Genomic DNA, 11,708 nt, shown 5'->3' on the forward strand with positions numbered 1-11,708 from the left:
GAGGGGGGAGACGGGGGAGGAAAGGGTGAGGATAGACATGGGGGGCAGATTTCTGTCAGAGTGGGAGCTCAGCACAATGAACAATCTGTGTTTGCACACATCCTGGAAAAACCTGGAAATTCATGCTTCAAGACCTGGAAAAGTGATTTCCTGAGAATGTAACTGATCTGAGGAAACGAGAGGAACGAGATTCTGCAGATGTGAGGACATGAAAAGTTATCAGATGATGGAGGCATTTCAGGCTGCGTCTGTATTTCATGTTTATTGTTACGGAAGCCCTGAAAGGACATAAAATTCAGAGCGCCACATTTCCTGTTTCAGCTCCTTATTTCATCCCAAAGATTCACGAAAGTCTTTAACTGATGATGTTGTTGATGCTTTTTATCCAAAAAGACTTTCAGATCCCAGGTGGGCAGGTAGCGTGAGGGGCCTAAGGGCCCCTACTGTAGGTAGCACCTTTCATGCAGGTGGGCAGGTAGCGTGAGGGGCCCCTAAGGACCCCTACTGTAGGTAGCACCTTTCATGCAGGTGGGCAGGTAGCGTGAGGGGCCTAAGGACCCCTACTGGAGGTAACACCTTTCATGCAGGTGGGCAGGTAGCGTGAGGGGCCCCTAAGGACCCCTACTGGAGGTAGCACCTTTCATGCAGGTGGGCAGGTAGCGTGAGGGGCCTAAGGACCCCTACTGGAGGTAGCACCTTTCATGCAGGTGGGCAGGTAGCGTGAGGGGCCTAAGGACCCCTACTGGAGGTAACACCTTTCATGCAGGTGGGCAGGTAGCGTGAGGGGCCCCTAAGGACCCCTACTGGAGGTAGCACCTTTCATGCAGGTGGGCAGGTAGCGTGAGGGGCCTAAGGACCCCTACTGGAGGAGGCACCTTTCATGCAGGTGGGCAGGTAGCGTGAGGGGCCTAAGGACCCCTACTGGAGGTAACACCTTTCATGCAGGTGGGCAGGTAGCGTGAGGGGCCTAAGGACCCCTACTGGAGGTAACACCTTTCATGCAGGTGGGTAGGTAGCGTGAGGGGCCTAAGGGCCCCTACTGGAGGTAGCACCTTTCATGCAGGTGGGCAGGTAGCGTGAGGGGCCTAAGGACCCCTACTGGAGGTAGCACCTTTCATGCAGGTGGGCAGGTAGCGTGAGGGGCCTAAGGACCCCTACTGGAGGTAACACCTTTCATGCAGGTGGGCAGGTAGCATGAGGGGCCTAAGGACCCCTACTGGAGGTAGCACCTTTCATGCAGGTGGGCAGGTAGCATGAGGGGCCTAAGGACCCCTACTGGAGGTAGCACCTTTCATGCAGGTGGGCAGGTAGCATGAGGGGCCTAAGGACCCCTACTGGAGGTAACACCTTTCATGCAGGTGGGCAGGTAGCATGAGGGGCCTAAGGGCCCCTACTGGAGGTAGCACCTTTCATGCAGGTGGGCAGGTAGCGGGAGGGGCCTAAGGACCCCTACTGGAGGTAACACCTTTCATGCAGGTGGGCAGGTAGCATGAGGGGCCTAAGGGCCCCTACTGGAGGTAGCACCTTTCATGCAGGTGGGCAGGTAGCGTGAGGGGCCTAAGGACCCCTACTGGAGGTAGATCTCACCGCTATACTTTCCAGTCACATCTTCTGGATTTCTGATGATTTACTGTTGAATCATTTGAGCTCCTCTGATTATTTTAATTCTAATTTCCCTTTTGGATCAATAAAGTACTTTAATTTTTCTTTCTTTCTTTCTTTTGATTTAATTTTCTTCACGTCTGTGCTTGGTCCGTTGGGGCTTCCGTTGTTTTTACAATAAATTTGATTTGGTCTGATCACATGGTCTCTTTGTGCCATCGGCTCCTCGCTGCTTCTGACAAACTGTACGTCGATGCTGACCAATCACAGCTCTCGGTGCTCCACAACCTGTGTGATGTCATCAGTGAGGAGGATCCAGGGGGCCGACGGCTTTGCACAGTGTCCAGGTTGTGTAGATCGGCCAGAAGAATATTAACCCTTTGTGCGGTCTTAACATTGTGTTTACTCCCTTTGTGCTATGGGTCAAAAATGACCAAAATAAAGCAACTTAATTGAATTTTAAATCCAAAATCTATTTTGTATGATGAAACCACCTGTTATTCATCTATTCAACTCAATTCAATACATTTTTTTCATGTATTTTTTGTTACACAATACAAAAAGACAATCAGCAGTTTTCAGGATTACACTTTTTATTTTTTTTGGTCAGTTGGACCAACAGTTTTCTTGTTTTCTCAGTTTTCTTTTACATAATAAAGGTTTATTATTGCTATTATATAAATGTGAAGTAATTACTTCTGAATTAATTATATTGAAAGGGAAAAAAACAGCGAACTTTTTTCTGGTGTTTAAATGTTTTTATAATTCACGGGTCAAAAATGACCCATAAGACAATCTTTGTGCCCTAGTGGTGTACAGCCCACATGGAAACATAAACAAAAATAAAGTGTGACTTTTTCTAATGATGGGGTCCCGTTAGGAAAAGTCATAAAAAGATAGTTTACGGTATTTTTTCTGCAGCTAAACATGGTGGTGGCTCACTTTGGACCCGCAAGACAACAGGAGGGTTGAAGACAGGATGTTGGGAAAATATTCCCAGTCGCCCACTGTAGGATACGACTCCATCAAATCCAGAGTTATGGTGGATGATAAAGGAAACAATGTGCAACAGCTTCATTATTATGACCAAACAATTTATTCACGGATGTGGATTCATCAAAGTCAGATCGTATTTTTAGTTCTTCCTGGATGAACTCTGCAGTGAGACATTTTAATAAGCCTTTGGCCATTGGCTGCTGATATTTTAAAAGGAGTTCTGCCTTGAGGGTTATATTTTTGTCGGTTAAAGAGATTTTCTTTTCGCCTAAACGGAGAGCCTTAACCGACCCCGAATCTTTAGTCTCATTTAGAGATTGCTGCTTGTACTTCTTGTTTGTTTGTTTGTGTGTTTGTTCTCTGCTTGTTTGTTTGTTTGTGTGTTTGTTCTCTGTTTGTTTGTTTGTGTGTTTGTTCTCTGCTTGTTTTTTTGTTTGTTTTCTGCTTGTTTGTTTGTTTGTTGTCTGTTTGTTTGTTTGTGTGTTTGTTCTCTGCTTGTTTTTTTGTTTGTGTGTTTGTTCTCTGCTTGTTTGTTTGTTTGTTTTATGCTTGTTTGTTTGTTTGTTGTCTGTTTGTTTGTTTGTGTGTTTGTTCTCTGTTTGTTTGTTTGTGTGTTTGTTCTCTGCTTGTTTTTTTGTTTGTGTGTTTGTTCTCTGTTTGTCTGCTTCCAGGTGCTCCTGGTGCCTCTGAGGCTGGACTCCCCACAGAGGCCGTGGATTGACTTCAGTTTTGTTTTTACAGGTGTAGCAGCTGGTTGTTAGATTTTTCATTGGTTTCCATGTTTGTCTCTTCATGTTTCTGTTTCTGATGGTTGAGCTTTACATTCATAAAGCTTCCCTTGGCATAGCAAATGTGTTTAGCATAAACGGTATTCAGATTACAGTTCTGCTGCCATAATGCTGGACAGGACGAGGGGTTAAAGAAAAAATGGTTGCGTTCCCTCTCGACTCTTCCAACCTCCTCTTGTTCAGTGTTGGTGCAGACGATGAGAATGAAAGTGAGAAAGGTTCTCTGAAAAACAAAGGTTATTTACCGAGTATTGGTATGTTACAGCCATTTTATGGTTTTTATGTTTTGGCCTACTAAGGTAACATTTGGGTTATGTATGACATATGTGGTATGAAATATTTAGTTGTTATGGAAAATGTGGAATGCTTATGCCTGGATTATGATTTAGTTTTGTTATTAGGTTGATTGCTTTAAGTATGACGATCCCCATTGGGGTGACGTCATTGGGTCAAAAGTCATTATATCCGGGTTTTTTGAGTTGGTTTGGTGAATGGGAAATGCAGACCGGGCTGTCATACTATTTTTGACCGTACTTACTTAATGTTGTTACATTTTCATCATCTTTTCGTTTAGTTTGGACTGTTAACTTATTTTGACTGCACTTTCATTCATCACTTGTTATCATCCTGGACACAATAAATTATTTTCTACAACAAAAGGAGTGCGCGTTCGATCCCAGCCGAGTCCCAGTGTTTCTCCATTCCTTGGAACTTTGGAAAAAATTGGACCGAACAGGTATGTGGATCTTTGGGAGTGAGAAAGTTTTTCATGATAGAATTATTATATTAATCTGGTCCTCTCTGTGCCAGCTCACAATTAATCTTTCTTTTTTTTTTTTTTTCAGCACAGAGGCATTGTTGGATAACCAACCTTCATATATTTCCATGTTTGCAATGTGAAGTTTGAATACAGTTCTCAGTAACAGCTCTGCATTCAAATGTGGAGACAAGTCCACAGTGAACATTGTCAGTCATATTCAAATACGTCTCAACTGTCAGCTTTTATCTGATCAGATCGAGGTTTTTCAACCAGAAACTTGCTACTTTACTATGACTGGAGGATGTTTGGGCTTTTCAACTGAACCACTTTATTCATTTTGTATTTATTTATTTTGTTTCATGCCAGATGATTCTTAATAGAATGTGAAAATTGATATTTTCTTCAGAACAAAACTGGAGAATATCATTCACGATTAAACAGCACAGACATGTTCAGGTGTTTTAACGGGTGTTTTCCACAGCTGTTGCATCTGCTCCTGGGGTGAAGTCAGCAGAACGGAGGGGCAACAACAGAAATCAGTTTATCAGTCTGATAATAGAGTCAGTGATGCAAAGACGTTGGTTTGTTAGCAGAAGCTGAGCATCAAAAGTGGCTCATCGAGGAAAAGAAAGAGATGAGGCATGGACACCGAGTGTCACTGTGTTGATGAGGTAAAATGGCGACACATTTTAAAGTCTGCGACAGCAACAGCTGTCTCAGGTTCCCAGCTGAGGAGTGAAGAGAGAAAGCCATCGAGCAACATGACCTCATGGCAGTGCATGTAAACATCATACCACTTCAGACACTTCCACAAGTCATTCTGACCCTTTAACCCCTTAACGCCTGAATCTATATAGCTGTATATAAAAAAAAAATGTTTTAGCCTTTAAGTAGATGGTAAATAATGCTGAGATTATTCATTTCACTTTTGCACAAAAAATAAATAGAAATTTTGGTATGTTGCTTATTTGCAACACCAGGCATAATGGTCAATAATAAGATAACAACAACACAGTAATATAACAGTGAAAAAACAATGTTTTTTTATCCACCCTTTTTTTTTTTTACATATTTATTTATATAAAGGTTCCCAGGTCCGTAGTGAATATGGACTAACCGGCATTGGGGGAATAAAGATGCTATCTCAGCTGGTTGATTGATCCAAACGGTTTGTAGCATATAGGCAACAATAGGCGTTAAGGGGTTAAGGTCCATTTTTCACAAACTATACTCAGTCTCATCACATCCCATCTCTCTCTTTTAGGCTTCTTGAAAAAATAGTTGCAGCTCAACTTTGTGATTTACGATACAGAAATAATCTGTTTGAAGAGTTTCAGTCAGTTGCCTGTCACTATTTTTTAAACTTTTCCAATTGTTTGAGAGGAAATGAGTTTACTGCAAGTATAGTTAAAAAAAAAAAACAGTCTTTTATTTCAAAGATATCGTGTGTTTACAACAGCGGGCATCAGAATGTGTTCTCATAGCTGTTAAACCTGCAGGAATGTTAAAAAGTTCATCTTCACATGTTATTTAGTGCCGTTTGTATTATGGAACATTAAATATGCCACTGAACTAATAACACATCTCTGACTGTGGTTACAGCAGCAGCTCATTATGAAAATGAACGATTCTCAGAAGATCATCTGTTCACAGAGACTTTGACTCAGGTCAAAATTTAAACTTTAACAAATTTGAACGGCTTATTTGGAAGGTGCCTTATCAAAACGGACACACCCTTTCAGACCAATGAGAACAGAATAGATAAATACGTTATTCATCCCCCAATGGGGGAAATTCAAAAGAAAGAAGAACCTCCCAGAAGAATGTCAGATAGCGTTATCTCTTTTTCCTCTGCAGCCAAAACTGGATGAAAAGGATCCATCAGGGGAGTGGCTGGAAATGTTCATATAAGTAACCTGTTGAGCTCCTTCAACCTGCACACTGACCCCGCTGTGGTGCGACCGACCGGATCTGAGCTCCACAACTGCACAACTCCAGAACTCCAGAGCTCCAGAACTGCACAACTCCAGAACTCCAGAACTCCAGAACTCCAGAACTCCAGAACTCCAGAACTCCAGAACTCCAGAACTCCAGAACTCCAGAACTCCAGAACTCCTCTCCACGTCTGAGGTGAACTCCTTTTCATGTAGTCTGAACAGGACTAAAGATTATTTTTCCTTTAACAATCTATCAACACGAATGATAAATTGCTGATTTTTAAGGTCAAACATGTTTGGATAACGAGTTTTAACTCGTAGAACAAAAGAAGTTTTACGTACGATCAGAAAATAATGAAACTGCTGCTTCGTGTCTGCCATGAATACAAAATAAATACAACATTTTTAGAAATGTCTCAGTAAATAAGTTGATAAATGCAACTAAAATTACATTTCAAAAAATGATTGAGAAAAACTATTGAATAGAATCTCATAATAAATCTAGTTTTCTATGTTTATTTTCAGCTGCATTTGTTCAGGCTTGTGTTAATATCCCAGTTTAATTACTTTGTGGTATCTGTGTAGGAGGGCTGCACAGCTGCACAGTGGTTAGCACTGTCTGTCTGCATGTTCTCTCAGGGTTCTCCGGGTTCTCCGGGTTCTCCGGGTTCTCCCAGCACCCAAAAACATGCCTGTTAGGTTACCTGGTGTCTCTAAACTGTCCCGAGGAGCGAGTGCACTGAACAAAGTGACTTTTTGCTGAAGTAAACTTTATTAGAGTAACTGTATTTCTAAGATTCAGTAAGAACTCAAGTTTCTAAAGTAAAATGAAACATTTTATTAACGTAATACATGAATTATGGGGGAAGAGTAAGTTTTACTCAGGTTTCCTCATACAATTTAAATGTTTAATAGTTGTATGTACATAAACCTGGAAATACTACATAAACTTTACTCTGAAAGTGTATCGTTAAAATCTACTAAGTTACTTCATAACAGCAAATAATACAGATATATAAAATTTAGGCAAGTTTATCTGTACGGCACAATTCAACTACAGGGCGACTTAAAGTGCTTTACAGATACATTAAAACAGTAGAAATAAAAAGCAGGATTTAGATTTTAAACTAAAAAAAGAAAGAAATAAGAACAATAGATAAAATCAGTAGTTAAAATGTGATTAAGTTTGAAACTCATTTATTTAAAATTATGTTGAGTATATGAGTAAAATGATGTTCCTGCCTATGAAAAACAAGTAGACTTTACTTCATTTGTTTAAATAAATATAACTTAAAACTTAGATAAGTAAATGTTACTTAATATCTTCTAAACTGTTTTATGGTGAGTAAAATTTACTTGATATTGCAGCATTAAATATTACTTACAAAGGCTTTTTTTTTTAGTAAATCTTAAGTTTGTCTCTGTGATGGAGCGCTTACATCTGGCCCTGAGTTGGATGAACTGGGTTTAGAATCCGGAGTTTGTTGTACTGCTGAATTTGAACCCATTTAATGCTAAACGTAACTGAATATTTTTGCTGTGTCATCATTGTTCTGTCATGACTCAGCTTTCTGACGTCCTGTTGTTGGCCAGATGCAAACAGATGTTTCTGTGTGTTCTCAGTCATGGCGTCGGCCGGCCAGCTGCTGCTGCTGTTGGTGCTGTCCTCGCTCCTGCTCTGCAGCCTGAGTGCTCCTCCGTCCTCCAGCCAGCAGGAACACCACGCTCTGCAGAAGAGGACGGGTCCTTCTGATGTAGGAAAATCTGTTAAAAAGATAGTAACTGGAGGGAAGCCACTTAATCCTACTGATGTAAAAGATAAGATTATAAAGGTGGTAGCTGCAGCGGAGCCACTTCTTGACCTCATACCAGAACCTGCAAGGCATTATGTAAAAGCTGTTTTTAAGTTGTTAACAGGGCAGGCAGGAGATACAGAACAAATAATAGGAAGTCTGAAGGCTGAATTTAAAAAGCTAAATGAAAAGCTTGACAGACATCATGAAATAACTCTGTGGAACACCTGGGCAAGCGGTCCCTACCAGGAGGCTGAGATTAATATTATGTTAGCCTGGAAAAAGTTCGACCAATTCCAAGATGAATGTAAGGGTTCGTGCTCTGATCAATATAAGAATACTTTTAAGGAACTTCATACAAACATGGCGTCTGCTCCTGATAAGCTGCACCTCTTACTAAACGCACAGCAACCCTCCTTCATCACTGACTTTGGAAAGCTGCTGGCTGACCATGTTAGATGTCACGAAAAGAGCATCGATGACTTCACTGTGCTGATTGATAAACTTATGTTCATGGGCAACATCATCAGTGGGTTATATTACAGCACCATTGGAGTTAACAGAGATCAGGAACTCATTAAAATCACACATGAAACATCAATGGCCATGTCCAACATCCACAAGTACTGCATTTTACACCCTGATGAATACATTAAGAAGGACACGCTGGATCTGATTGATGAGAACCAGGATCGCAGTGAACTAGCAAAAGACATCCGGTCCTCTCTGGAGCAGAAGTTCGACAGGTACGACTGGTTGGTCGTTGCCTTTATCACTAGAAATTCACAATATTCATTTTGGTTCTTCAAAAAGCTGAATAAACATTTTTTATCAGGATTTGCTGAAGTGACAAAAGGGGAAGTTAGTGTAGCCGTGGCTAAGCAGGTCAAAGGGACTTACAGCAGGGCTGAAAAGGTGAAGGAAGACATCACAAAGTGCCTGGGTAAAAAGCCCGACTGTCAAGAAGTCATAGAAAAACTCAAACAATGTAAGGACAACAAAGGTGCTGAGCTCATGGGCATGGTTACAGCTGTTCACTCATATATCAGCAAAAGTCATGATAGCGTTGTTGATCCCAGTAAAAAAGAGCAAGACTCAGATGACGAGTACATTGATCAAGATAAAACATCTGAATTACCGTACATTCACAAAGGACAGTGTAATAAATACAAGATTTTTGATGGTGGGCACTTTAGGGTTATGATTAAAAGTGATGAAGAGATGCAAAACGAGGATCCGTGTAAAGATGTGGACTGCGGTGGTATAGACAGAGGTGAGTGTGTCCCTTTAAAAAATGTCCTGAAAGCAGTGTGTGAGTGTAAGATGGGTTTCCACGGTAAGGAGTGTGAAGAAAAATTTGTCTAAAAAGTGAACCGTGCGGTCAAAAAGAAAATGATGAAATGAGCCTTCTGCTATTCTCACTCATCTCAGGTTTCACTAGAACTACAAACATCAAATCTTTCTGCTGCTTCTGCTGAAGACTTTAATCAGTTCAGCTTCACCAATCTCACCGAGAAGATCGTTTTCTGATTAAAACTACAGTTAACCGATCTCACGGGGGAAACATGCTTCTTGTTAATCTGAAACATTACTGAGAATATGAATAAATAAGAAATAAATTATGAATGTTGGGATCATTTATAAAGGGAAACATTGAATGTTTTCTGTCATTTTGTTTATTTTTCGGCTGCTTAAAACACAACAGATTTGTGCATAAAGATTTTGTCCACAGAAAGTTATCAGAATTGGAAAAATAAATATCTTATGGTGCAGCTCAGGAGAGAAAACATTTGTAAATCGGTGAATAATAAACTTTTCACCTGTTCGCTTGATGTGATGTCCCACTAACTTCTGTAGCTGCTGCTGCAATCGTAATGACTTCCTGTCAGACCATGTGACTGCCTCCAACCTATGAAATGCTTTTACTTTGAGCTTCTGTTTAAACTTTGACAGACTGAAATGAATAAAAAATGTTCCTGTCATTATCTGTCTATGTTATCATTATTTTATTATTCTTCTGAACATGAAAAAACTGTGAGATTAATCCATCCAGTTCTCTCCTCTGCATCAGCTGAAAATCTTTCAGGTTCTGCACTTTCCTTTAAACCGAATTTAGTTTTAAGAAAAAATAAGCCTTTGATGAGCCAGTTTCTGTTATTTGTTCACCTCCTTATAGAGATGGGGACTCGCATACTACTCCCACTACTCCTACTAACTTTCTGAGTTAGTATGCGAGTTTGAGTAAGCAGAAGTTCCCGGATGCATACTAGATTCTCTGAAATGTTGGGTATGCATCATGAGGTCACTACTCATACTCAAACTACCCAAGATGCAACGTAACGTGACGTCGCCGATCGTCATTTCCCGTCAAAACGGCAGTTTCAAGCTAGCTACAACGAGGGTAGGTTCACTTCCTGTTTTCAAAACAAAAGCACCAATTGTATGGTAATGGCTTTCCCTATGATAAAAGGCAACGGGTATTTTATTTTGTGAAAATAACAGGAAGTGCGTTGCTAACTGCGGCTAGCTTTAGCAGCGCCGAATTCGTGGGAACAAAATTGTAAACAGCCGGTATTTTGTCAGGTTTTCAACACGTTGGGGATCTAAACGACTACTTTCTCACCTGAAAATGTTTCAAATGTTGCTAAAGTTTACAGAGTTTAGAGCTTAAGAGAAATCAGCTTCAGGCTGGCTGATTTCGGCTCGGGCAGGAGCGAAATGCATTGTGGGTAAACGCTCTGCATACTGTCTGATCGAATGAGTATGCAGTATGTAGTATGCAGTATGCAGTATGTAGTATGCAGTATGCAGTATGCAGTATGTACTATGTACTATGTAGTATGTAGTATATAGTATGCAGTATATAGTATGCACTATGTAGTATGTAGTATATAGTATGCAGTATATAGTATGCAGTATGTAGTATGTAGTATATAGTATGCAGTATGTAGTATGTAGTATGCAGTATATAGTATGTAGTATGCAGTATGTAGTATATAGTATGTAGTATGCAGTATGTACTATGTACTATGTAGTATGCAGTATGCAGTATGTAGTATGCAGTATGTAGTATGCAGTATGCAGTATGTAGTATGTAGTATATAGTATGCAGTATGTAGTATGTAGTATGCAGTATATAGTATGTAGTATGCAGTATGTAGTATATAGTATGTAGTATGCAGTATGTAGTATATAGTATGCAGTATGTAGTATGTAGTATGTAGTATGTAGTATGCAGTATGCAGTGTGTAGTATGCAGTATGTAGTATATAGTTTGTAGTATATAGTATGCAGTATGTAGTATGTAGTATATAGTATGTAGTATGTAGTATGTAGTATGTAGTATATAGTATGTAGTATGTAGTATGCAGTATGCAGTATTTAGTAAGCTGTATGTAATATGTAGTATGTAGTATGCAGTATGTAGTATATAGTTTGTAGTATGTAGTATGCAGTATGCAGTATTTAGTAAGCTGTATGTAATATGTAGTATGTAGTATGCAGTATATAGTATATAGTATGTAGTACGTCGTATGTAGTATATAGTATATAGTATGTAGTATGTAGTATGTAGTATGCAGTATGTAGTATGTAGTATGTAGTATGTAGTATGTAGTACGTAGTATATAGTATGTAGTATGTAGTATTCAGTATATAGTATGTAGTACGTAGTATATAGTATGTAGTATATAGTATATAGTATGTAGTACGTAGTATATAGTATGCAGTATGTAGTATGCAGTATGCAGTATGTAGTATGTAGTATGTAGTATGCAGTATGCAGTATGTAGTATGTAGTATGCAGTATGTAGTATGCAGTATGTAGTATGTA

General features: G+C 39.8%; 1 protein-coding gene across 1 annotated transcript; it reads left to right on the forward strand.

Annotated features, from left to right (window-relative positions):
- Positions 1 to 6,074: 6,074 nt before the first annotated feature.
- LOC142371324 (uncharacterized) lies at positions 6,075 to 9,859 on the forward strand. The gene is made up of 2 exons (XM_075453974.1): positions 6,075 to 6,276; positions 7,707 to 9,859. The coding sequence occupies exon 2, from the start codon at positions 7,709 to 7,711 to the stop codon at positions 9,239 to 9,241; it is 1,533 nt and encodes a 510-aa protein (XP_075310089.1). The 5' UTR covers positions 6,075 to 6,276; positions 7,707 to 7,708; the 3' UTR covers positions 9,242 to 9,859.
- The last annotated feature ends 1,849 nt before the right edge of the window (positions 9,860 to 11,708 follow it).

This window comes from Odontesthes bonariensis, chromosome 21 (assembly GCF_027942865.1).
Source record: "Odontesthes bonariensis isolate fOdoBon6 chromosome 21, fOdoBon6.hap1, whole genome shotgun sequence".
NCBI lineage: Eukaryota > Metazoa > Chordata > Actinopteri > Atheriniformes > Atherinopsidae > Odontesthes > Odontesthes bonariensis.

Excerpts from the sequence above, each read along its gene's own strand:
- LOC142371324 (XM_075453974.1), top strand. The coding sequence starts at position 7,709 with ATGGCGTCGGCCGGCCAGCTGCTGCTGCTGTTGGTGCTGTCCTCGCTC.